General features: G+C 40.8%; 1 protein-coding gene across 5 annotated transcripts in view; it reads right to left on the bottom strand.

Moving 5' to 3' along the window:
* Nucleotides 1-26579, bottom strand: part of RNF121 (ring finger protein 121) — a 75883-nt gene that overhangs the window by 11530 nt on the left and 37774 nt on the right. For 4 of the 5 annotated variants that reach the window (XM_012744949.2, XM_012744952.2, XM_012744950.3 and 1 more), the window contains 3 exons: nt 13676-13830; nt 10823-10930; nt 8349-8469 (listed from right to left, as the gene is read on the bottom strand). In XM_012744949.2, coding sequence (XP_012600403.1) covers nt 8349-8469; nt 10823-10930; nt 13676-13830 — 384 coding nt within the window. Of the gene's footprint in view, nt 1-6325; nt 6720-8348; nt 8470-10822; nt 10931-13675; nt 13831-26579 lie in introns of those variants that run through there. The other variant, XM_076002268.1, reaches the window with a different exon arrangement.

The raw sequence follows: 26579 nt of genomic DNA, 5'->3' as shown, positions 1-26579 counted from the left end.
AAAAAAGAACATTTAAAAGGTTAATGGGAAGAGCGTGGTAGAATGCGAGAAGTTGAAGTCACAGGTGGGCAAGGGAATAGTCAATAGCAAGTAAGGTCCCTGAGAAGGCAGGAGGTAAAGAATCCAGAGTGCAGGTAGGACTGGACTTTGACAAGAGAAAGGACACTCACTCCACTGTAACTGGAGGGAAGGAGAAGATGGGTGCATTGCAAGTAGATCTATAGATCTGATGTCAGGAAATTATGGGAATTCCTATTTGGCTTCTAGTTTTTCAGGTAAATAGGAGGCAAGGTCAGCTGCCAAGAGGGAAGGGATAGAGGGAGGGTTGTGAGGGGTTTGAGAGTGGAAAAGCTTTGAAATAGAGATTATTCAAAGTGGGAGCGTAAGCTTTCTGGATGAACATAGTAAGATTTCTCTTTTGCAGGACAGGAATACTAATCCAGACCTCACAAGAGATTGGGAAGATTCGCTAAGAAAATACACCTAAAACCAAGCACAGGAGTTTGCACATAGTGGGTACTCAGGAAATATGAGTTCCATTCCACATCACTGAACATCACAGAAAATTTATGCCACAAAAGGCTTGTGAGCTCTTTCAGTGCAACTTCCTCTCTTGGCAGGTGAGGAGAATGATGCCCAAAGGAGAGTCTTGCCCACGGCAGAGCTGAAGCCAGGTGCCTTGGTCCTACTTAGTTCAAGTAGAAGACTCCATAAATATCTGCTGAAAAACTGAATAAAATACCCATTTCTCAGACTTAGAGTAGAGAAGATCCCATGTCAGAGTTATCTGAGACGACCTCAGACACTAGATGACATCAAGGGAGAATCAAGGGAGAATTAACAGTTACTCATGATTTATTGTTTGTCTGTTCTATGTCTTGTCCTGTATCTTGGGTATGATGAAGATATAAAGACAAATCCTACAGGGCCCAGTGTTCCAGGTGATTACAGATATAAAACATGTGGTTTTTTTTTTTTTTTTTTTTTTTTTTGAGACAGAGTCTCGCTTTCTTGCCTAGGCTAGAGTGAGTGCCGTGGCATCAGCCTAGCTCACAGCAACCTCAAACTCCTGGGCTCAAGCGATCCTCCTGCCTCAGCCTCCCGAGTAGCTGGGACTACAGGCACGAGCCACCATGCCTGGCTGATTTTTATATTATATATATTAGTTGGCCAATTAATTTCTTTCTATTTTTATGGTAGAGACGGGGTCTCGCTCAGGCTGGTTTTGAACTCCTGACCTTGAGCAATCCGCCCGCCTCAGCCTCCCAGAGTGCTAGGATTACAGGCGTGAGCCACCGCGCCCAGCAAACATGTGGTTTTATAGTACAATAGAACTATATAGTGGGTACTCAATAAATGTTAGCTATCATCATCATCTATTTTGTGTTCACTATGGCCACACAACTCTGCAAAGTGCTTTACATTAACACATTCGTTCCTTAAAACAATTTTATAAGTCTGGTAATATTATGACAGCTGAGAAAACAAGAGTGATAGTAACTTGCTCAAGAGTGCACAGGCTGGGTGGGTGTCCTGGCTCATGCCTACAAGTAATCTTAGTACTCCGGGAGGATCGCTCAAGGTCAGGAGTTCGAAAGCAGCCTGAGCAAGAGCGAGACCCTGTCTCTACTAAAAATAGAAAGAAATTAATTGGCCAACTAAAAATATATAGAAAAAATTAGCCGGGCATGGTGGTGCATGCCTGTAGTCCTAGCTACAGGAGGCTGAGGCTGAAGGATTGCTTGAGCCCAGGAGTCTGAGGTTGCTATGAGATAGGCCAATGCCAAGGCACTCTAGCCCGGGCAACAGAGTGAGGCTCTGTTTCCAACTAAAAAAAAAAAAAAAAAAAGGCCGGGCGCAGTGGCTCACACCTGTAATCCTAGCACTCTGGGAGGCCGAGGCGGGCGGATTGCTCAAGGTCAGGAGTTCAAAACCAGCCTGAGCAAGAGCAAGACCCTGTCTCTACTATAAATAGAAAGAAATTAATTGGCCAGCTAATATATATAGAAAAAATTAGCCGGGTATGGTGGCGCATGCCTGTAGTCCCAGCTACTCGGGAGGCTGAGGCAGTAGGATCACTTGAGCCAGGAAGTTTGAGGTTGCTGTGAGCTAGGCTGACGCCACAGCACTCACTCTAGCCTGGGCAGCAAGGCGAGACTCTGTCTCAAAAAAAAAAAAAAAAAAAGTGCACAGGTAATTAAAAGTGGCCCAGAATCTGAAACCAGGTCTGTCTGACTCCAAACTCCTCGCTCTTTCCACTACTTCAAGCAGTGAAGATAAGTAGGCAGCTAATCTACTGTCCTGAAGTTATCTGGGGGCTCTGAGGATCCAAGAGGTAAATCTGGGGCACAGGAACTTGCTTGAAATATAGAAAGTGTGAGGTAAGACACATGGCCTAGTGTAGCACAAATAATGTGTCACTGCCCTGCCTGCCCAATCATTTGGAGGAAGAAGCCTCAGAAAATATGCATATTTCACAATATTCTGCCCTCCCCACCCCAACAGAGCTTTTGGATGTAAATGGAAACTATACTGACTGGCTGTCACAAGCTTATGATCTCATAGTGATCATCTGGAAAAAACAGACTCTGTATCTAAGGTTCTCTTGACTCAAGAAGAGTTATTTTAGTTCAAATTACAGAGTTTTCCACGTGAGGCAAAACAAAAAGCTGCTCTATACTAAACAGAGTAATGTATTATAGAATAGTAAAAGGAATTGAGAATGCTTATTAATACAATTATAAAACCTCAGGGTTTCATTTCTAGGAACACCAAAATTAATTAAGCACACCACGTTCTTTAGGTGAAATCATTCTCAGAGATATGCGTGCTGAGGAGCAAGAGATGAATCAGAGATCTAGTTCCTGAGCTTGAGGTCTGGTTAGGAGAACAAATCTAAAATCAACTATGACTATCTCAGAATACACAAAAGATCAGGAAAAATGACTAGGACTGCAAATGTGGTATACATATACAATGGAACAGTATTCCGTCTTAAAAAGGAAGGAAAAACATATGCTACAACATGGATAAACCTTGAGGATATTATCCAAAGAAAATAAGCCAATCACAAAAATACAAATGCTGTATGATTCCACTTATATGAAGTTCCTAGAGAAGTCAAATTCATAGAGACAGAAAGTATTAATCAGAATTGTGGTTGCCGGGGCTAGAAGAGAGAGGGGAATGGGAAGTTATTGTTTAATGGGTATAGAGCTTCAGTTTTGCAAGATGAAGAGTTCCAGAGATGGATGGTAGTGATGATTGCAGAACAATATAAATGCACCTAATACCACTGAACTGTACACTTAAAAGTGGTTAAGATGGGGCTGGGCACAGTGGCTCACACCCATAATCCCAGCACTTTGGGAGGCAAAGGTGGCGAGATTGCTTAAACCCAGGAGTTTAAGTCCAGCCTGGGCAACACAGCCAGACTTCATCTCCACCAAGAACAAAAAAATTAGCTGGTCATGGTGGCATGCACCTGTAGTCCTAGCTATTCGAGAGGATCGCTTGAGTCTGGGAATTTGAGGTTGCAGTGAGCTATGATGACACCACTGCACTCTAGCCTAGGAGACAGAGCAATACTCTGTCTCAAAAAAAGGTGGGGAGGGGGAGTTAAGATGGTAAATGTTATGTATTAATATACCTTACCATAATCTTTTAAAAATGACTAGGACTGCTACTGGAAGTAGCAGTAATGGTGGTGCTGGTAAACGCTACACCCAGTAAACTGTGTACATTATAGATGGTTTATAAATAACTGTTGTTTAAATAAATAAACGAATCGACCAATGAATACATGGAAGGCTGCAGTTTCCTGGCTTCCTCAAAGCATTGATCAGATTCCGGCTTCAAGGACAGGGATATTCCTGAAACTCAGTTTGCTGTGGCTCAGGTGCCCAGATATCCCTAAATAGAGTAAGACCTGTTTGACAAAGAATCAGACATAAATAAGCAAATACAAGAATTCTAAGGGTTAGAAAGAACTCTGAAGGTAGTATAATCCATCCCCTTATCCCATGCTGGAGGCCCCTCTCCCACATTCCTGCCTGGTCTGATCTGTTGGCATCTGAGCCCTAGCAAAGGGCCTGTTAGTAAGTCAGCAATATTTGCTGTCGTAAACAATGAATGAACTCCTGATAATTCACTCAAAACTATCACAAGCCATCCAGGTCTTCCCAGGATACCCCTAGACCCCAGAGGTAGGTCTGGGGAAACAGCACACTGCTTGTCTACAGTTAGGGTCAGCAAGGTCACATTCCTTTGGATAAGTGAGTGGTTCCTTTAAAACAGAGAGCCATTCTCAATGTCAATTACTAGGGAAGAGGGAGATCCTCATATAAGATATCAGGATTCAGAAGGCAGGCCTGAGGTATAGGGGAGGGAGACAATTTTTGTCAGGAACATAGGCTCTAGACCAGGCATCCTTAAACTACAGCCCTTGGGCCACATGTGGCTCACCGAGGACATTTATCTGGCCCACCGCCGAGTGTTTTTGCTGCCGCTGCCTGTTCTGCTTAGCAGCTGACTCGTCCTGAGCCCACAATGCGAATGTGTGGAATGTGCGCCACACTCTCCAACAGCCCTCCAACAGTCTGAGGGACAGTGAACTGGCCCCTTGTTTATAAAGTTTGAGGACCCCTGCTCTAGACATTTGGAGGACAGTAATTGTCTAGATGTGGATTTTAGGAAGTGGGTGCTAAAATGGCACCTACCACATAGATGTGGGCTGAAAATTGGATGAGGCGGAGTCTGGAAGCACTGAAAAGCAGGCAGTCTGGTAAGTCAGATTAACCTCACTCATGTACTCAGTATATTTTCCTGCTATCATCCTCAACCCTTTAATAAAGTCTGAAGTGACTATTTGATCTTTATGTCCCTGTGCTAAGAGGTAGAGGGAAGTACCTGGGTTTGTCCTTGAGCCAGACTGTTAAAGAATTAACATGGAGAACATGGAGTGGTGAGGGTAACTAATGAGATCCCTTGAAGAGAAGGAAAGGCCGAACATAGTGGCTCACACCTACAATTCCAGCACTTTGGGAGATTGAGGCAGGAAGATCACTTGAGGCTAGGAGTTTGAGACCAGCCTGAGCAACACAGTGAGACTCTGTCTCTACAAAAAAAAATAATAATAAAACAAAAATTAGCCAGGCACAGTGGCACATACCTGTAGTCCTAGCTACTTAGGAGGCTGAGGTAGGAGGAGTTTGAGGTTACAGTGAGCTATGATCTCATCATTGCACTCCAGCTCAGGCACCAGAATGAGACAGTCTCAAAAATAAATAAATAAATAAAAAGACAAAATGAAAGCGAATACAAGTGATCAAGAGCTGGGTCTTGAGGCACTCTCCACACCAATAAGAAATTTTCCAACTGGGGCTCATGGTGAAGCTGAAATTTATTATGGAATCATCACTTATTATCATTATTAGGGATTATCACTTTTAATTATTGAAGCACCTAATAATTCTTCCCAAAAGAGCATGGAAAGAGGCCACAGGCTCAAATTCTATTTGCAGCAGTCCAATGTAATAATTCCATCTCGTAGAGAAGAAGCAAACTTGTGAATCAACTCTGAGTTCAGGCTGGGCGCAGTGGCTCATGTCTGTAATCCTAGCACTCTGGGAGGCCAAGAGAGGCGGACTGCTAGAGGTCAGGAGTTCGAAACCAGCCTGAACAAGAGCAAGATCTGTCTCTACCATAAATAGAAAGAAATTAATTGGCCAACGAATATATATATAGAAAAAATTAGCCGGGCATGGTGGCGCATACCTGTAGTCCCAGCTACTTGGGAGGCTGAGGCAGGAGGATTGCTTGAGCCCAGGAGTTTGAGGTTACTGTGACCTAGGCTGACGCCACGGCATTCACTCTAGCCTGGGCAACAAAATTAGACTGTGTCTCAAAAACAAAAACAAAAACAAAAAAAACTTCTTGAGTTCAGTTCTATCTGGAAAGAGAAAGATTCTGCAGATTGGTTATTAGTGATCCACCTGAGGGAATTAAGACTTTGCTTAAACTGGCCCCTGATAATAACCTTAAGAAGTTGGCAACAACCTGGGAAAATCAGAGAATTGGTACTGTAAAAACAGAATGGGAAGAAAAAGAAATCACTATAGGGTAAAGGACAGAATACTGACAGTACTTTCAGAACAAGTGAAGTTGGCTGTGAAAAGCTGACCAGCTCCAAAAAGCTGGCTATGCTAAAAAAATAGCCTTAGTAAATTGCTGTTGCTGAGTGTACATAATAGCTGTATGTATATAAGCAACTGTCTCTTAAATAGTCTTAAGTGGTCCACTTGAATCTATGGACCCCTGTTTTCCACCCAGCAGTCAGAATGATCTTTGCAAAATGCAAATCTGATAAAGTCATTCTCTGTCTTAGCCAACCAGTGTTTTTAGTATAAAAGTCCAAATCTTTAGTTTGGCCTAAAAGGCGTGTTTGTTGTTTTTTTTAATTTGAAATCAGTCATTGTTTATTAATCAACCAGATTACAAAAATAATCATGGTAGATATCTTAGATCATTCTTCTTATAAGCCTGTTGATCTGGTCTTCCCTGTTGCCAGCATCTCCACCTTCTACAAAATGGGTTGTCTTTTTCTTCATTTCAACCTGTGGAGATGATAATTTGAAGGGCCACAGAAAGTTATTTGCTTCTTTGAAGCATTTTCCAACAGTATAGATCTCATGAATCAGCTCCTCCATGCAGATGATGTCCTATTTACCAAGAGATTGAGCAATCAAAGCATTATCTGTCAATGCAATTTGCTATTGATCTTGCCATAACCACGCTTGTAAATTAGTTCATTTACTGACTTCAGGTTTGGGTACCCCCATGTAACATATGGTTCAGCAATCTTCAGCATGTTAATTGAAGCCTTGCTGAGCTTAACAAGGTTTCACTGAAGATATGGTGATGGCGAAGAAGCTGCAACACCTTTCAGACCTTTGATACCTCTGATCCTGAGGACAAATGCCAATTTGGGTTATGCAGATACATAGAATTTGCCAGCTTTTCTTGCCATCCTAGCCATTCGAATCTCAGTTCTGTACATCTACCTATATTCCTTGTGATAAGGCTTTTAGCTTTTTCACAGATAAGCTTCCTCCTTGCCTTTTGAAGCATCTTTTGGGCAAACTTCTTTCCTAGGCGTTTGATCTTCAGCTCTGTGAAATTCCTTCACTTTTTCTTAAGGGTTTTTGACACAGCAGGAACACCTTCTTTTCCTTCTCTTTGACACCCTCCATGGTTCCAGCCAGAAAAGAGGTAAAAGGCTTTTTTTCTAATCTAGTCGTATTTTTCCAGAAACTTCTACCACATCTCAGATGTACAACTGCACCAGCCTTTGCTTTAGTTCCTCAAAAACATCTACCCTTTCTTCCATGATAGGCCCCTTACACATGCTATTTTCTCTACTTGGTACACATTTCACTCCCTGCTTACTCTATTTAATACTCCTACTCATGAATATTCAAGTCAGCTCAGTAGTCACTTCTTCAGGGAAGTCCTCCTTGAACCTTGAGACTAGGTAAAACACCATTACTATATTTTCTTCATAGCATCATAAACATTTCCTATACAATGTTTATTAAAGTTGTAATTTTATGTTTATTTGTGTGTTTATTCCTTTTTTTTTTTTTTTGAGACAGAGTCTCACTGTATTGGCCAGGTTAGAGTGAGTGCCGTGGCATCAGCCTAGCTCACAGCAACCTCAAACTCCTGGGCTCAAGCAATCCTCCTGCCTCAGCCTCCCAAGTAGCTGGGACTACAGGCATGCGCCACCATGCTCAGCTGATTTTTTCTATATATATTAGTTGGCCAATTTCTTTCTTTCTATTTATAGTAGAGACGGGGTCTCACTCTTGCTCAGGCTGGTTTCGAACTCCTAACCTTGAGCAATCCACCCGCCTTGGCCTCCCAGAGTGCTAGGATTACAGGCGTGAACCACTGCGCCTGGCCTGTTTATTCCTTTTATGCCCATCTCTCTCCCACTAGAGAGTAAACTCTATTTGGACAAGGACTATGTTTATTGTTGTATACCTTTGTAATTCCAGCACACAGCTCAGTACCCAGGCACAAAGGAGGCATTAAAAATTATTTGTTGAATGAATGTTAACCTCCTGCTGAGTAAAGTGGTTCTTTCCAATAATGGCCCTAAAGTTAAAAATTCCAGGGTACATATCAGATCTGGCTTTCCAAATTTTAAGGAATAAATCTCCATGCATACCACCCCCATCTTGAAGGATTTTATATGGCTTATCTCATCCCTCTTCCATCAAACAAGTGATGTCAGCATCAACAATTTGGAGGTGGCAGGAAGCAGGTGAGAGCCCAGGTGAACTCACCCCTATTGTAGACGCCATGTAGTCTGCACACATTTCTGCAAAGTCCCGTTCAAGAACTCCATAGTAGAGGCCATAGAAGAGGAGTGAAATGCCAAAGTCCATGGCATCTTCTGGTTTGATCCTGTAAGGGAAGCAGCATAGCCAGTAAGGCCTGCATGAGACATGACTGCTTTGGATTACTACTCTGGGACACACATGACAGTGACTAAAGTAGGAAGGTTCAAAGACTCTAGAGTAAGTGTTGGCAAACTATGACCAAATCTAGTCTGCTTATTTTTACATGGCCCATGGACACCTCTTGAGGAGGCTAGCAGTGTGAGCTACAAAGGCCAAATTAGAGTATCCCTTCCTGTCCCTTTCTCCCACTTTGCTCCCAGTTCCTGCCTCCCCTGACTGGTGGCCATGCCTTGCAGCTGCCAGTGACCTTTACTTGTCAGGACCTACACGTTGGGGACTCCACTGCTGGCAATTGTTGGACACCAAGTGAATTGCCTCACTGAGTTGTCTCACTCCCAGCCAGCCACCCAAGTTGAAATTGCTGAGCCCTCCAAAGGAGGGAAGGGCACACTAGGATCCGGGCGTCACTGGAACAAAGTGAAAACTACCCAAAGTGGCCAAACACCCTCTGCCAAGCTGCTCCTTCTGAGAACGTCTCAACTGATGGCAACTGGGCACAGAGTATGCCCACTACCTGAGACCTGCCCTCCTTCCCCACACAAACAGAGTGGGGCAGGGTAGGAGTTTCCTCTCTTGTTATGTAAGTATTTACATAATATCCTAGATTTTGCCTATTGTCTCACAGAGCCTAAAATATTTACTCTGTGGCCCTTTACAGAAAACGTTTGCCAAACACAGGTTTAGAAAAAAGTATAAAGCTGGTTAGTTAGTAAATATTTACATACCAGTTACCATAAAATTATTAGTTGCATCTATATATATTCTGTATCATGTCAAAGTCAAATTTTGGTCCGGGTCTATTTTACCAAGGATAAAGAGCTTGCCTATAATATTAGAAGGTTTGTTTTAATAATTCTTAGGACTAATAATTTGCAACCTTGAGTCTACACATGTTATAGAAAATTACCTGTTAAAATACTTGTATAAAGGACTGTATGTGTTCGCTTAAAGTTATAAATTATATTTATCACAGAAAGTTGAATTTGTTTATCAACCATATATTTAACCCAATGACTAGATATTATTGATTTTACACCAACTAACCTGATCAGTAGCATAAAAATAGTCAAGAATCTCAGTTCTGTTTTCCACCTTGTATAGTTTAGGCAAGTAAAAAGAAACTATAATTACAGAAAAAAACATCTTTAAAACATAATGGAGGCTGGGTTCAGTGGCTCACGCCTATAATCCCTACCACTCTGGGAGGCCAAGGTGGGAGGATCATTTGAGGTCAGGAGTTCGAGATCAGCCTGAGCAAAAGGGAGACCCTGTCTCTACTAAAAACAGAAAAAATTAGCCGGGTGTGGTGGTCTTTGCCTGTAGTCCCACCTGTTTGGGAGGCTGAGGCGCAAGAATCCCTTGAGCCCAGGAGTTTGAGGTTGCTATGAGCTGGGCTGATGCCATGGCACTCTAGCCCAGGTGACAGAGCAAGATTCTGTCTCAATTTCCTTTTTCCTTTTCTTGAGACAGAGTGTCAGTGTGTTGCCCTGGGTAGAGCGCAGTGGCGTCATTGTAGCTCACTACAGCCTCCAACTCCTGGGGTCAAGTGATCTTCCTGCCTCTGTAGGAAGTAGCTGGGACTACTATAGACACACATCATGATGCCCAGCTAATTTTTCTATTTTTACTAGAGATGGGGTCTCACTCCTGCTCAGGCTGGTCTCAAACTCCTGAGCTCAAACAGTCCTCCCCTGCCTTACCCTCCCAGAGGGCAAGCTTGAGCCCAGGAGTTTGAGGTTACAGTGAGCCACTGAAGTCTATCTGGGGCGATAGAGCAAGAACAGTCATAGACAGTATGAAAATGAACGAACATGACTCTGTTCCAATAAAACTTTATTTTATAAAAACAGTTGGTAGGCTGATTTGGCCCACAAGGCATAGTTTGCCAATCCTCTTGGTCTAGATGAATATAAGGCCACTCAGGCAGAGTGGATGTTGCAAATAAATAGTACACATGGACAAGGAAAATAGTTCTGTTAGGGTGATGGGGTTATGGGCAATAATTATTGGTAACAATTATCATGCTTACTTTTGTTATACTTTTTCACTAAAATATAAATTCTTAAAAAATACAACCAATGATTTGGAACTCTGACTTTGTAAATATTCGTATAATCTTTGCTTTCTGCCAGCACAAATCACGAAGGGCTTCACTCAGCCCCCCACAGCACCTAAGTTTCCTATACTGGGTGTTATGTCCCTCTTATAAATATCCGGGATTTGCAGCAGGAAGAAAGGTTCACGTCACTAGCCTCTCTCCCCAAACACCAGCAAAAAGAAAAGCAAAGGGTACTCACTTGAATAACAGGTTAAGACCAAAGAGGGTAAACATGACAGCCATGTAGCCAACGATGCCAGTGGCATAGCTGATTTTATAGATCAGCAGGAACCACTTATAAACCAACCTGCAGGAAGGAAAGAAAGTTAGTACAGCTGACACAGAGATTTGGACCTCAGAGGCCACTGGATCACCAGAATCCCTTATTCCCAAACATCAGTGGGCACATCAGGCTCTTTGTTCAGAACTTACTGAGCAATTGCAGTTTCTACCCAAAGCTGTTCACTCCCTTAATTGCAGAAAAACTCTATCAACCAGGGAACTAGTGCTTTGTATTTTTCTGGTCTCGGACCAAGGAAAGACAAGAGATTCCTAAAAAAGAAGTTTTAGCCTTAAACAAAAAAGAGCACAGCTGACTTCAGACAGCTATATCATCTCAAATTCAGGTTAGTTGGATGAGGAAGTAAAAACTATTGATAATAATATACCTGTGCTCAGAAGACAACAGGTGGGGAAGGCTAGTTCTTGTCAGGAAAGAAAATTCAAGGGAAGATGAATTAGAGGTAGAATTAACTAGAGAGTTTTACACTTGGGCCTGGTTAGCCTGAATAAAGCTTTGTTCCTGTTCATAATCCAATCATGAAAGAAATGATATCTAATGAATTTGCTTCTAAAATGACTTTTTTTCTGGCAGCGAAGGGATTAAGGAGGGAGACACTCAAAAAGTACCTTTGAAATAGATGTATGTGTGGGTGGTTGTGGTGGTGGTGGTGAGGTGGAGTGGGGTTGTTCTCCCCTGAAGGAGCAGTGTGCCCAAGCATCCAATGAAGAATAGAGTGCAATATGGTTGGTTGACCCCAGAAAGATTCAGAGAGGAAAGACAGTTCCCTGAATGAACCAGAGCCTTTAAAACACCACAAGGAGTATGTCCCTGATATCAGCAGCCACTATTCTATCTGTGATGAGAGCTAATAAACAATTTAGCAATTTGCTTGAAAAACCAGCACAAGCCTGTGTGGTTCCTAAGAGCCAGCTACATTACCACCAACCTTGCTGAACCTCAGGGAGGAAGCTCAAGGTTCCTTCCTGCCTGTGCCTCCTTGCTCTGCCTAAGCAAGTAGCAATGGCTTCTCAGGCTAGGGAAAGGCCCCAAACATCTTGTAGTACTGCCTTAAGACCACACATAGCTCCATTACCCAGAGTTTGCACTGGTCATAAGGGATAGAAACACGACAAAAAGGACATGTAATTTTAGGTCAAGGAACCCTTAATCTGGATTAAATGAGGTTTTATTAATTGGGTAACCTCAGGAAAGTCAAATCACCACTCTGAGATAGGAGAGGTAATTTTCTTTGTAAAACAGTGGAAAACCATGCTGCCTTTCTCACTGGATTGCCCATTTCCTGGTATATATATAATATATGCTCATTAAATGTTCCACAAATAAACGAGAACGTCTATGAAAGTGCTTTGAAATTATAAAGCACTTTTAAATGTTAGTTATAAAAAACCTCCATATTATAAACACATTTTTAGTCATTTTAGCTACAAGTTGATACTGTTATCTAGTGACTTGTAATATGTTTTACTACACTTTTGCTTCATATTACCCTATGTAAGGTACTAATTATTGTCCCATTTTTAGGGATGAAGAAGTCAAGGCTCAGAAAGGTGAGGTCAAACAGCTAACGTGGTAAGACTGGGGTTCCCAATCCACATCCATCTGACTCCCGAGCTTGTGTCTTCCATAATGCCCGTGAAGTAAACTACCAAAGCCAGAGAGAGGCTTTTAGATCACCAACTTCACCTTGAAACTCAGAGGTCAGAGAAAGGCTTGCAGTAAAGTGGAACATAAAAGGTACAGGAAGAAGAGCCTTTACAACTCAAATGATTTTGGAACAGGAAGTTAAGACTTTGAGGCTGGCAAGTTCCTCTATTAGGCTCTCCTAGACCTGTGCACACCCCTATCATAGCACTTACCAAGTGCACTGCAACAGGTGCTTTCCCGTCCATCTCCTCCATTAAACCGAGCACTCCTTGAGGGCAGGGACCATGTCTTATCCAGCTCTGTATCCCCAGCGCTCAGCACAGGGCCTGGCACATAGTAGGTGCTTACTGAATGAATGAATGAGAAAATCTCTCTTTTTTCTTTCAAGTACAGATATTAAATGACCTCACAAGCTGGTTGGGAAGATCAAATGAGAAATGAATTTGGATAAAACACAAAGAATTATACAGGCAGTGGCTGCTTGGTGACTCAAGAAGGAAGTATTGTTTGTTGGAAAATTATAAATTTGCTGAAATTCATTCATTCAACAAAAATTCATGGAGTAGGATACTATGTGCCAGACCCTGTGAAAGGGCCTGGATATACAGAGACAAACAAATGGATGTGGTTCCTGATCTCACTTATAGTTTAGTGGGGGAGATAGATACTCAAAATAATATTTAGTTATAAAGTATGATAAGTTCTCTGAAGGATAACTACTGTGCATTATGAGAAAATACAACAAAAAATCTAATTTGGAGATCAGAGAAGGGTTCACAGAAAAAAATAACATTTACAATGAGACCACAATGATCACTAGGATTTACTCAGTGTTTTTAATATAAACAGACCTTGATATGAACCATAAAGGAAGCTTTAGAGAAATATGTAGGGGTTCTTATCTGTGACTAGGGTAGGTGGGTCTCCCAATCAGCTTGTTTTAGAGAGGCCCCATGCCACACAATTTTGGCAGACAAAACCTGCAAGTTTTTCAGTCTAAACCCATACTCCTCCCATGCATTCCAACCCATTAGCTTCAAAAAACCTGGGCTCAAAAAACCCATTAGCTTCAAAAAACCTCTTCCCCACTATCTAAACTCTCACCTTGGGGTTGTCTGTACTAGAGGTTTTCGGGTGGCTCGGAAGGTGACAAAGGCTGTGACAGCAGAGAACAAGATCCAGATCACTAGGAACCTCCACCAATGCAGCTTCACTGTGAAATAGAGGGGAACAACCCACATCTGAAAGAGGGTCACCATCTGAAACACAAACAGAAGCATATGAGCTCTAGCCAGCTCCCTCTGCACCTCTATCCACAAGTCCAGAATGCATTTTGTTGTCCATCTTAGCCTGATCCTCTCCTATGTTTCTAACCTTAGATAAAGGTAACTCCATTAGTGATCAAAGTTAGAAACTTTGTACCCTGCTTGACTCTCCCTTTTCATCCCTCACTCAATTATCTCTTGGATAACATGTCATTTCTCTGCTTAAAATCCTGTAAAGGGGCCGGGCGCTGTGGCTCACGCCTGTAATCCTAGCTCTTGGGAGGCCGAGGCGGGCGGATTGCTCAAGGTCAGGAGTTCAAAACCAGCCTGAGCAAGAGCGAGACCCCGTCTCTACTATAAATAGAAAGAAATTAATTGGCCAACTGATATATATATAAAAAATTAGCCGGGCATGGTGGCGCATGCCTGTAGTCCCAGCTACTCCTTGGGAGGCTGAGGCAGAAGGATCACTTGAGCCCAGGAGTTTGAGGTTGCTGTGAGCTAGGCTGACGCCACGGCACTCACTCTAGCCTGGACAACAAAGCGAGACTCTGTCTCAAAAAAAAAAAAAAAAAAAAAAAAATCCTGTAAAGGTCCCCTGCATTTGGATAGGATCCAACATTTCAGCCAGGAAGTCAAATTTCCAATAATGTGGCCTCAAACTACTATTTTGAGAGTCATCTACCACTTTCCATGTCTTTAAGTCAAGCTGTCATCCTTAGACTAAAACATCCTTCCCACCTGTCTTTCTGCCTGATAACATCACATTCAATACACATAAAGCTTTCACTCTCCTTTCCAGGCAGAATTAGTCACGACTTTCTAGTGCATCAGAAGCATTTTCTTTTCTACTATCATTACAGTGCTTATCTAGAGTATAAGGCTAGATTCAGGCCGGGTACGGTGGCTCATGCCTGTAATCCTAGCACTCTGGGAGGCAGAGGCGGGCGGATCCCTCAAGGTCAGGAGTTCGAAACCAGCCTGAGCAAGAGCGAGACCTGTCTCTACTATAAATAGAAAGAAATTAATTGGCCAACTAAAAATATATAGAAAAAATTAGCCGGGCATGGTGGCGCATGCCCATAGTCCCAGCTACTCGGGAGGCTGAGGCAGGAGGATTGCTTGAGCCCAGGAGTTTGAGGTTGCTGTGAGCTAGGCTGATGCCACGGCACTCACTCTAGCCTGGGCAACAAAGTCAGACTCTGTCTCAAAAAAAAAAAAAAGGCTAGATTCAAATTCATTCTTTACCTGAATGTAAGCTCCTTGAGGGTAGTGACTAGGCCACATTCATGTTTCCTCAGTGCTAGGAAACTGCCTGGCTCATGACAGGTTCTCAATAAATTGGATAAATAAGAAGAAAGTAAAACTAGACTAGAGACTCCTTAAGGGGGAGACACATTTCTATTTTAAAGAGTGCCTATTTTATAATACTTATCCCTCCTTCCCAGCTTTACTTCAGACTTGTAAGCTGAAGAGTTTCAAATGTATAAAACAATTCTAAGACAGAATTTTGGAGTAATCACCAGTCTTCTGCTCCCCAATGTCTCCTAACTCCCTCCCCAACCACCCTGCTTTCACTCTTCTCCAAAGAGTAGAGGTGTAAAAAAAGATAATTAGTATTTAATGGAGGTTCTCTTCCTGATGTCATCAAATGAAAGAACGTTTAAAAAAAAAAAAAAGGAGAGCTAAGAGAAAAGAGTTAGCTAGTTTCCTTGTGTTCCATAGTAGAAAAAACTAAAAAAGTATTTACTCTTAGGGATTTCTAGACCAGTACTGTCCAACAGCAATCTAATACAAGCCACATATATAATTCAAAAATTTCCAGATGCTATATTTTATAAAAGTAAAAAGAAACAGATGACAATAATTTTAATAATACTTTATTTAACCCACTATATATAAATTATCATTTCAGTATATACTCAATATTAAAATTATTTATAAAATATTTTAATTCTTTATAGTAAGGCTTTGAAATCTTATGTGTATTTTATTACAGCAGACTATCTTTCCAGTGGTTAATAACCACATGTAACTGGTGACTACCATAATAGAAAGTACAACTTAGAGTTTCTTTATAGTGGTTAGTTATCTGTAGCTACCATTCTCTTACAGACTGCTCTATGAAAAGAAAAAGCCTTAATTTTTTAGTGTTATGTTATGGATAAAAATAAAATGAAACAGTGAGAGAACTGAGAATGGTAAGAAGAGTCACTTTGCTTTAGAGGTGCCCATTCTGTGTGCCCAAAGATGCTGGCTGCTGGCCAGTAAAGCATAAAGTCTCAATAACAATCCTCTTGCATAGAAGCCCACAATTGACCCTCTAAATGAGGCATTCTAAAATGGTCTGGCCTTACATAAAAAGCGTAGAAGCACCAGGATGTCCTAACAAATAGTTGCCCAAATAATGTCATTCTATTGGCATTGAGAAGACATTAGGAAAAGACATGAAAACAAACAGCAGCAGATAATTTAAACCAGGTTATAAGGCAAGCTGAGCCGGGCGCGGTGGCTCACGCCTGTAATCCTAGCACTCTGGGAGGCTGAGGCGGGCGGATCGTTCGAGGTTGGGAGTTCGAAACCAGCCTGAGCGAGACCCCGTCTCTACTAAAAAATAGAAAGAAATTAATTGACCAACTAAAAATATATATACAAAAAATTAGCCGGGCATGGTGGCGCATGCCTGTAGTCCCAGCTACTTGGGAGGCTGAGGCAGGAGGATCGCTTGAGCCCAGGAGTTTGAGGTTGCTGTGAGCTAGGCTGACGCCACGGCACTCACTCTAGCCTGGGCAACAAAGTGAGACCCTGTCTCAAAAAAAAAAAAAAAAAAAGGCAAGCTGAATCATGATACTAAAAGGGAGTAGGAGGAGGTAGGTATAAAGAAGGGCTGAAGGATCTTTGGTCTTCACATTGTTTGTTTTAACAGGCTCATGAGGCTGTTTACAAAACAGTAGGCCCAGAGAATAGAGAAGAATTAAATCCCACAGTCTGGTCACATTTGAGCAGACTCTCTGAGAAAGAACAGAAATTTCTGGTCTCAACCAGCCTGCTCTAATAGCCTCTTTCCCACTCCCCACCAACCATCAATTACATATTCTGAGGAGGAGTCTGAGGTCAAGGTAATTTTCTCTACATGAGCTACAACTCTGTACATTTTGAGTGAGGTTAAGGCAGAGACCCTAGATTCTATTCTGACTTGGACAAACACACAATCAGGAGTAAGTCTGGGCATCAGTGTAAAAGGAATAAAAAAATCTTGTCTTGTTTTGTAACTTTCAGGCTTAAAACTTTAGGGTGAAAAAGCTACTCAAGTCACATAGAGATAGAAAGAGAGAGCATGTGATTGACAGCACACACACACAAAAAAGGGAGAAAAAGAGAGAGAAAGAAAGGAATTTATTTCATTTTTTTTTTTTTTTGTAGACAGAGTCTCGCTTTGTTGCCCAGGCTAGAGTGAGTGCCATGGCATGAGCCTAGCTCACAGCAACCTCAAACTCCTGGGCTCAAGCAATCTTGCTGCCTCAGCCTCCCAAGTAGCTGGGACTACAGGCATGTGCCACCATGCCCAGCTAATTTTATATGTGTGTGTGTGTGTGTGTATATATATATATATATATATATATATATATATATGTATATATGTATATGTATATATGTATGTTAGTTGGCCAATTAATTTCTTTCTATTTATAGTAGAGACGGGGTCTTGCTCTTGCTCAGGTTTCGAACTCCTGAGCTCGGAGCAATCCGCCCGCCTCGGCCTCCCAGAGTGCTAGGATTACAGGCGTGAGCCACCGCACCCAGGCAAGAAAGGAATTTAGAGACAGGACTAGGCTCTTTGAAACCAGATGGCCCAGTGGAAGCCCAGCAGACCTGAGCTCTAGTTCTGTTCTGCCTCCAACTCATTGGGTCACCCTAAGGAGGTCGGTCCTCTCTCCTTGAAAGAAAGGTTTGGGTCAGGTGTGGTGGCTCATGCCTCTAAACCTAGCACTCTGGGAGGCTGAGGTAGGATCGCTCAAGGTCAGGAGTTCGAAACCAGCCTGAGCAAGAGCAAGACCCCATCTCTACTAAAAATAGAAAGAAATTAATTGCCCAACTAAAAATATATATATAGAGAAAAAATTAGCCGGGCATGGTGGTACATACCTGTAGTCCTACCTACTCGGTAGGCTGAGGCAGTAGGATCGCTCAAGCCCAGTAGTTTGAGGTTGCTGTGAGCTAGGCTAATCCCACGGCACTATAGCCCAGGCAACAGAGTAAGACTCTGTCTCAAAAAAAAAAAAAAAAAAAAAGGAAAGGTTTGGCTTGATTTCTCAAATCCCTTCAAGTTCTAACAGGCTAAGGTTTTGTTAACCAGCCCTGTATCTCAGACTTCCTGGGAGAGTGGAGGCAGCATTCCACTCACTAATCCATCCATAAAGTATTTATTTTGATTTAATGGGAAAGAAGAATGCAGAAATAAACATGACCTCTAGTCCCTGTCCTCCAGGAGCAGCCAGTCTAGCAGCAGGAAAAAAGATCTAAATCAAACCCTTATTTCAGTGATTCTATTTAAACTTCAGACCCTTTCTAGAAGTGCAAATAGAAATCATTAAAGAATGAACAAAATGGAATGATACACTGAGCAGAGATTTTAGAATTAAAGAGAATCTTAATACAGCTATTTACTATTTGAGTTACCTTATACAAGTCACTTAACCCTGATAAGCTTCATTTCTGTAAACTGTAAAAACAAGGTTAACAGTATCTTCTCTCGTAAGGTTAAGTGAGTTAATGCATGGAAAGCTAACATCACTCATGATAAGTAAGGTAATAAATATAAGCATTCAATATAATACCTTTTATATTTAAATGGAAGTAATGTATGTAAAATAAGTACACTGCATAATTCATACTCAGTAAATCAGAGTTCTTATTATAGCTTCTCATGATCAAAAATGGATAAAGTCACACATACAAGGGAGCAAAGACCAGAATGAGGCAGCCAAAATAATCAACATATTAAAAGTGGTGGGGTGATAGCAATTTCTTTATAATGTTTAATTTTTCCTTTCTAGGAAAATACATTATCTAAAAATACAAACCAAGGACATGAGGCCATTTTCAGGTATCTAGGCATTCTCCATTGGGAAGTCTTAAAAGCTAGGTTCTGTGCAGGGTCTAGACAGCAGCCGACAGGGTAAGAACCCAGTGCTTACTAAGGGACAGAGCAGAGGGGCCAAGTGAACAGAACAGTCTACCCATGTGAAAAAAGGGTAAATTACCTGGTTTATTTATTTGGTTTGTTCTTGAAATTTCTATGGTAGTATTTATTGGAATTCTGCTTGGTCAGTAACTTTAAATTTCTTCATTAAAGAAGGCATTTTTAATGGCTAACTTGGCAACAAATGGCTGAAGTTATGTTTGATTCTCGGAGTGATGGCAGGGACTCTGGTGCCATCTGGTGGCAACACTTACGTAGACACATTTGGTTTAATAGTTTATTCAAACACTTGTGCCTGATGCATGAAATAATGGGAAGCTGTGGCCCTGGTGTGTCCTCCAGGACTTCAGTGACAAGACTTAAACATATGAATTAGGAAGCCATGCAAAGCATGGAGTACTGACATGAGAATTTAGAGGAAAGATATAAATGTGTGAGCAGGAGCTATCAAGAAGATTTCCTGGAAAAGGCAGAGCTCTAGATGGCTAAAAGAAACTTGGATTTGCCCAGGTAAAGGGAGAACACAAAAGCTATTCATCCTTCTTTCCTTGAATCTACAAATATTAAGATGATGACTAGCCTGAAACTGACTCATTAATTCATTCAGCAAACACTTACTCAGGGACAATCCCAGCTTCTCTGATCTGGGAGATAAGAATAGCAATATCCCACTTATCTCTCTCCACAAGGCTAAAATAGTTGAGATGATAATGTTAGATGCTAACTGTAAGAGCTAGTCCACATTTAAATGGACTTCTGGTTGAGAGCTTGCCATCACAGAAAGGTGTGTTGGTAGAGATGAAATCAACACCCAACAATTATTTCTAATCTACAAGACAACGTCCAGCTCTCACAGGCACTAGAATTCGTGAAAACAGTCAGATCTATCCTTCCCTGGGTATCAGCTGCGTTGCCAGTCTGCAGATGGTTGGCATTTTTTACTTTCAGGATTCTCATCTTACTACCTCTGCTTCTCCCCATGTTGCGGGATAGGGATCACCCACCACAATTGGCTGAAAAGGCATATTGTGGATGAAATTAAAACTGTAAGTCCAGGTATTAGAATAAAGTAAGACTCACAGCTAACAGAACAATTGGCTTGAAAAAATGCTGATAAATGGACCGAGGTCAACTGGAAGGAGATTTCTGAGATGTGCTCGGTGTCTCTGCTCAATATTTTCAGAAATGATTTGGATGAAAATACAAATAGACCTACTTATCAGCTTGGGGTGGAGGGGTTGAGAGGGGTGAGGGAGGCAGTGAACATGAAAAAGAGAAGTAGTAAGACCAAAATGAATAAAGCTTGTTTCTAGGAATCTTCTGGCTCTAACATTCTATGAGCTAGTAAGTTGAAATGAAGAACCAAAACCACACTATGAAACCTAACTAACTACCCAAGTATAGGATGCGACAGAAATGGCTTAATAGCAGCTCACGTGAAATAGATCTATGGATTTCAGTAGACCCCAAATTGCCAGGGGGTATATGCTAGCAGGGCTGCTGCCAAAAGAGCCAAAACAACCTGACATTGCTTAACTAAGAATACACCCAGAAGGAAGGAGGCAGCATCTCTACTGTTCTCTGCTCTGTCAAAGCATTCCTGGGGTCCTGGGATCAGGGCTTGAGACCACACCGTACAATGAACACTAACGAATAAGCATGACCATTGAGAGAGAAGCCAGGATTACAAAGAGTTTGGAAACAAAATCACATAAGGAATAGCTGATGGTACTGGGATATCAGGCCTGGACAAGAGTATAGGAAGGCATGGCTATTGCCTTCACTTACTTGAGGTGTACAGAGGCCCAATAAGCAGACATGCAGTGTAGCTTCTATGACCTCGTAGACCCTATACATTGCTGGAATATTCTACAGGGCAGAAACTTCGTTGGAGGAGTTTCCTTTTTATCACACCCACAAATAGTCATCCTTACCACATGAAGCAGGCCATGTCATTGCTAATATATTTGCTAGACAGTTCTTCCCTGATGCTGACCAGAAAGATCTGCGTTTGTGTCCCTTCTGCCTCTGGGTCCAACTCTTATCTTTCAGAGAAAGCACAGAATAAATTCAGTCCCTGTTTCTAATACCTAGAACTATGTCTTCTTTCCCAAGTTGTCTCTTCTCCAAGCAAAAGAGTAAGTCAAGCAGTCATTTAACAAACACTTACTGAGCACTTATTGGACACCATGCTAAGGACGGGAATTCAGAGATAAAAACCTAAATCTCCTCAAGAACTTAAGACTACAGAGGAGAATAATTACAATTTGATATAAGTGTTAAAATGGAGTAAGCCCTGGTGGTCAAGTAAGTACAGAGGCGAGGTGCTTCACTCAAAGTGGAGCAACCAAGGAAGACTTCCTGAAGGAAGCATCCTTTGATCTCTGTCTTGATGGCCTAGTAGGGGTCCAGGTAGAAAAAGGTATGAATTAATATTTGAGGTTGGGGTGAGAAATGAGCCTAAAGAGGTAGGCAAGGCTCAAAGGTGGCTGATATATACATCACAGCTAGAAGTTTTTATTATATTCTGAGGAAAAAAGTTTTTCTTTCTCACAGAAAGTAGATTACAACTTCTTACCCTCTTAGTCAGAATTCTCTAACCATATTCTAGTAATCTTCTTAATGTCTTGATCTATAGTACTTTAAAGGTTTCCAGGTAGGAGATTTTGTAACTCATCTGTTCAGAAGGGAACACTAGTTCTGGAGGCAGAGGTCTAAACAGATTCTATATTTAGTAGCAAAGATGATGAAAGCTTCTCCTTGGAGATCTTTAAAAATAGGATAGACACTTTTCCAGGCATAAACTTATTTCTTCCCTTAACATCCCTGAGGGAGCTAACGAGTAATATTAGACTTTCTAAACAGATGATGAAAACTGAGCTACAGAGAAGCCAAAAAGCAAGTTTGGCTTAGGCTAGGTTTCCAATCCAGATCTTCAGTCTCCCAAGCTGCCTCCCTAACATTCACTAAGTTTGTGGGGAAGCCCTAGAAAGGTTGGGGAGGCAAGATGACATAGAAAGTAAAGGGGTGGTTGTGAAAGCACCTGAGATCCAAGGAAAGGACTTGGGCAAAAGTCATGAAAGAAGAAAAGTCAGCAGAGTTAAAAACAGAAATGACTATGACAGAAACTGACAAAAATTTCCTGAAGCCTCTGAAAGAAACAAATGGAAAAAGCACTTAACCAAGAATCAGATTTTAGTTTTAGGTCCAGCTCTCCAATTTAGTGGTCACCAACTTCAGGATTCTGCATCTTGGTTTACTAATTTGAAAAATGGAGATAAATCCCTATCCTAAATATTTTATAGAGCAGCTGTGAGGTTCAATGAGACAGTAGATGAGAAAAGTATTTTTTAAATCAGCAAATTTAAACTATAAGCAATTTAAGGTATTATTATAGTTATTGCTGGAATAGAACAGTATCTAAAACTTAGATGTAGAAAACAGTAGGATCTCTTGTTCTAAATAACATTTAATTTAGACATTATTTCTCTTCTAACATGAAGGTTGGACTTGAGCTCCTAAGTTACAGAGAGAAGTTTGATATTAATATTTCTCAGTGAACTGGCGTAGCTGCTCAAAATCAGTCTCAGCTGGCAATATTCGTGCTGCCCTAGGTCCTACAGTCTAGGTCAGTGTTTCTCATCAGGGGTGATTTTGCTCCCCAGCAAACATTTGGCAATGTCTGAAGACATACTTGGTTGTCACAACTGGGGGAAGGGTGTGACTAGCATCACGTGGGTAAAGGCCAGGGATGCTGTTAAACATCTACAATACAGAGGACAGCCCCATAAAAAATTATCTGGTTCAAAATGTCAATAGTTCTCTGGTTGAAAAAACTTGGTTTAGGAGAAGAGAGTTAGTGTTTTTCCACTTGGTGGTCATAGGTGCCCACTGATAGCCTGGGATACCAACCCACACTGGTGAAAAACAAAAAATTTCATTCAGTTTGAGAGAAACAGAGCCTTATCAGTTAATTCCATCATGTCTTGGCATGCCAAAAGAAGAATTTTTTTGAAAGCTCTGATGGCTAATCTCAAACAGTTCATGTTTCTGTTACCCAACAACAATCCCAGTGCCTCTCCTTTACACAATATTCTCTGGAGAATCATTCTGATTCTCTTTTATTCCCATTCCTCACCCCATAGACATTCTAATGTGAGATATATATATTTGTACCTTGCAAACTATTACTTTCTGTGTATGTATTTTTAATTTATTAATTGGCACTGTTATATATCTATTTCTTACTACTTCCACTCAGTACTATGCTTCTAAAATCCACCCAAGTTGCTATAGGTATACTCAATGTATTGCTTTTAACTGTAAAACAATTTCATAATGTGCATCTACCTCATTTACATATTTACTCTTTCAGAGATATTCAGATTGCCTCCAACTCCTCAACTAGTTGTCACAATTAACATTTAAATGAACACCATGTCACATGGCCCCTTAGGATGTGTTACAGGGTATGTGTATATTCTGTTTGGCTGAGCAGTGCCATACTGCTACCCATAATGCCTGCACCAGTCTTCATACCCAAAAAAGATTGCACAAAGGCTCCTACAGCCTCTGATCCTTGCTAACACTTGGCACGATTCAACTTTCTAGTTCTTGCCAACCTAACAGATGTAAAGTATTAGGTTGTTAAGTATGAAACGTCCAATTTCCTTAAGTTCTTACTAAGTTTGACAGTTGATATCTCTGACATTTCACTTTGACACTTCTTGCTTTATTTTTATTGTGAAGGTACATCCTCAGTCTTTCACATGCACATTTTGGCTTGTGATTATCTTTCACATTTTTTTTTAGAGCAATTTTTGTGAAACCATGGATGAGTCAAAAATTTATGTTATTTTTGAATATGAGTTCCTTCACGGAACCAATGCAGCGCAGACAGCTCTAAGTATCAACGAAGTATTTGGAAAGGATTTGGCTAATGAATGCACAGTACATTGATGGTTTGAGAAGTTCCATTCTGGTGATTTTAATCTTGAAAATGAGCCACGTGGGTGAACTGAGATCAAGGTGGATAATGATGAGCTGAAAGCTATAGTAGAGGTAAATCCATCTCAACCTACATGTGAATTAGCAGCAAGGTTTGACATTACTACTCCAACAATATTGGACCATTTGAAACAAATTGGCAAGATAAAGAAGCTGGATAGATAGGTCCCTCATGAATTAAACAAGTGTCAGAAAAGAAATCATCTCGAAGCTTGCTTTTGTTTGCTGTCATGACATAAAGGCGAACCATTTCTATACAGTATTGTTACATGTGATGAAAAATGGATTCTTTTGGACTACTGCAAGCTTTTGGCACAATGACTGGATAAAGATGAAGTGCTGAAACACAGTCCAAAACCAAATATTCATCAAAAAAAGCTAATGGTGTCTGTTTGGTGGTTTAGCGCTGTATCATCCACGACAGCTTCATGAAATCTGGTCCATCGATTACAGTGGATGTCTACTACAACCAACAGGATGAAATGATGAGGATGCACGTGATTAAGCAGCTGAGATTGGTCACCAGAGGCAGACCAATCCTCTTTCAAGACAACACTTGACCACGTGTTGCACAAACAATACTGCTCAAACTACAACAGCTAAACGTGGAAACTCTCAGTCATCCACCATATTCACCAGACCTTGCACCAACTGACTACCACTTTTTCCAGGCTTTGGACCACTTTCTGCAAGGAAAAATACTCAATTCTCAACAAACTGTGGAAAGCACCTTTGATGATTTTCATTGCCACTTGCTCTCCAGGCTTCTTTGCTACAGACATAAGCCAAGTACTGTTGAGATGGCAAAACTATGTGGATAGTTTAGGTGCATACTTTGATTAATTTTACTGCTACTTGTTTGAGATATAATAAACTACACTTTTGATTCAAAATCGGATATTTCATATTTAACCATGTAATACTATCTCCTTGTTTTACTGTGCATTTCTCTAGTTACTGATGACTATGAGCATCTTTTTTCTTTTTATTTATTTATTTATTTTGAGACAGAGTCTTACTCTCTTGCCTTGGCTAGAGTGCCGTGGCATCAGCCTAGCTCACAGCAACCTCAAACTCCTGGGCTCAAGCCATCCTCCTGCCTCGGCTTCCCAGGTAGCTGGGACTGCAGGCACATGCCACCATGCCCAGCTAATTTTTTCTATTTTTAGTTGTTTGGCTAATTTCTTTCTATTTTTAGTAGAGACAGGGTCTCACTCTTGCTGAGGCTGGTCTAGAACTCCTGAGCTCAAGCAATCCTCCTGCCTCAGCCTCCCAGAGTGCTAGGATTACAGGCATAAGCCACCTCACCTGGCCTGACCATCTCTTTTCATGCTTAATGGTCTTTTGGGTTTTTTCTCCTGTAAATTGACTGTATCTTTTGTCCATTTTTCTATTGGAGTTACTATCTTTTGTTGATCTGTAGGTGTTCTTCTGGATAATCAAGATATTAATCTACTATCAGTTTTAATCATTAGTAATCTCTTCACCATTTGGTTATCAGTTAACTTTGCCTATGGTATATTTTACAAAACAAAAAATCCTTAATTTTAATGTAACCATCCCAAAAGCACTACCTAATAAAAAATTTTAATGTATCCAAATTTATCAAATCTTATTTTTTAAAATTTACTTCATAAATTTATCTTTCATAATTAGGTTTTTAATCTATCTTGAGTCCCTTTTGTATTCAGTATTATGTATGAAACTAGTTTTAATTTTCTTCCATATAGTGAGCTAGTTTTCTCAACACAATCTACTTAACAATGAGTACTTTCTTCATTAATTGATGATTATACCTTTATTGTATATTAAGCTCCCCTCATACATGGATCTGTCCCTGAGATCTTCATTCTGTCCCATTGGTCTATTTGTCTATATTTATGTTATGTCTTAATATCTGGAAAGTCCCTGTCTTGGCAGTTGCTTTCTTTCTTGCCTCATTTTTTAATTTCAAGTAGAGAAAAAATAAATTATTCAAAATCATTGGTTAACATTATCATCATTAGTCCACATGCACACATGGATCATTGTTAATTTTCTTAATTATTTTTAATTGTGGTAAAAAATAAAATTTATCATTTTAACTGTTTTTGAGGGTGTAGTTCAATAGTGTTATATATATTCACATTGTTGTGTAACAGATTTCTAGAACTTTATCATCTAGCAAAATGAAAACTCTATACCCATTAAACAATAGGCCCCAATCCTTACCCCCATAGCCACCATTCTACTTTCTGTTTCTATCAATTTGACTATTTTAGATGTCTCATATAAGTGGAATCATATAGTATCTGTCTCTGTGACTGGCTTATTTCACTTAACATAATGTCTCTAGGGTTCATCTATGTTGTACCATGTGACAGGATTTCTTTCCTTTTTACGTTAACTATTTTTAATAATATGATAAACACCAAACCCACCAACGAACCTAAGATGTGAAACATCTAAAATTACTTATATCTAGCTATGTTCTCTTCTCTGTCCTATCCTTCAAGCTCCCTTCTATACAAAGTTAGCATTATCTGGAATCTTG

The sequence above is a fragment of the Microcebus murinus genome, chromosome 4 (genome assembly GCF_040939455.1).
Source record: "Microcebus murinus isolate Inina chromosome 4, M.murinus_Inina_mat1.0, whole genome shotgun sequence".
In the NCBI taxonomy this organism is placed as follows: domain Eukaryota; kingdom Metazoa; phylum Chordata; class Mammalia; order Primates; family Cheirogaleidae; genus Microcebus; species Microcebus murinus.
This window is presented reverse-complemented; position numbering and strand designations above follow the sequence as displayed.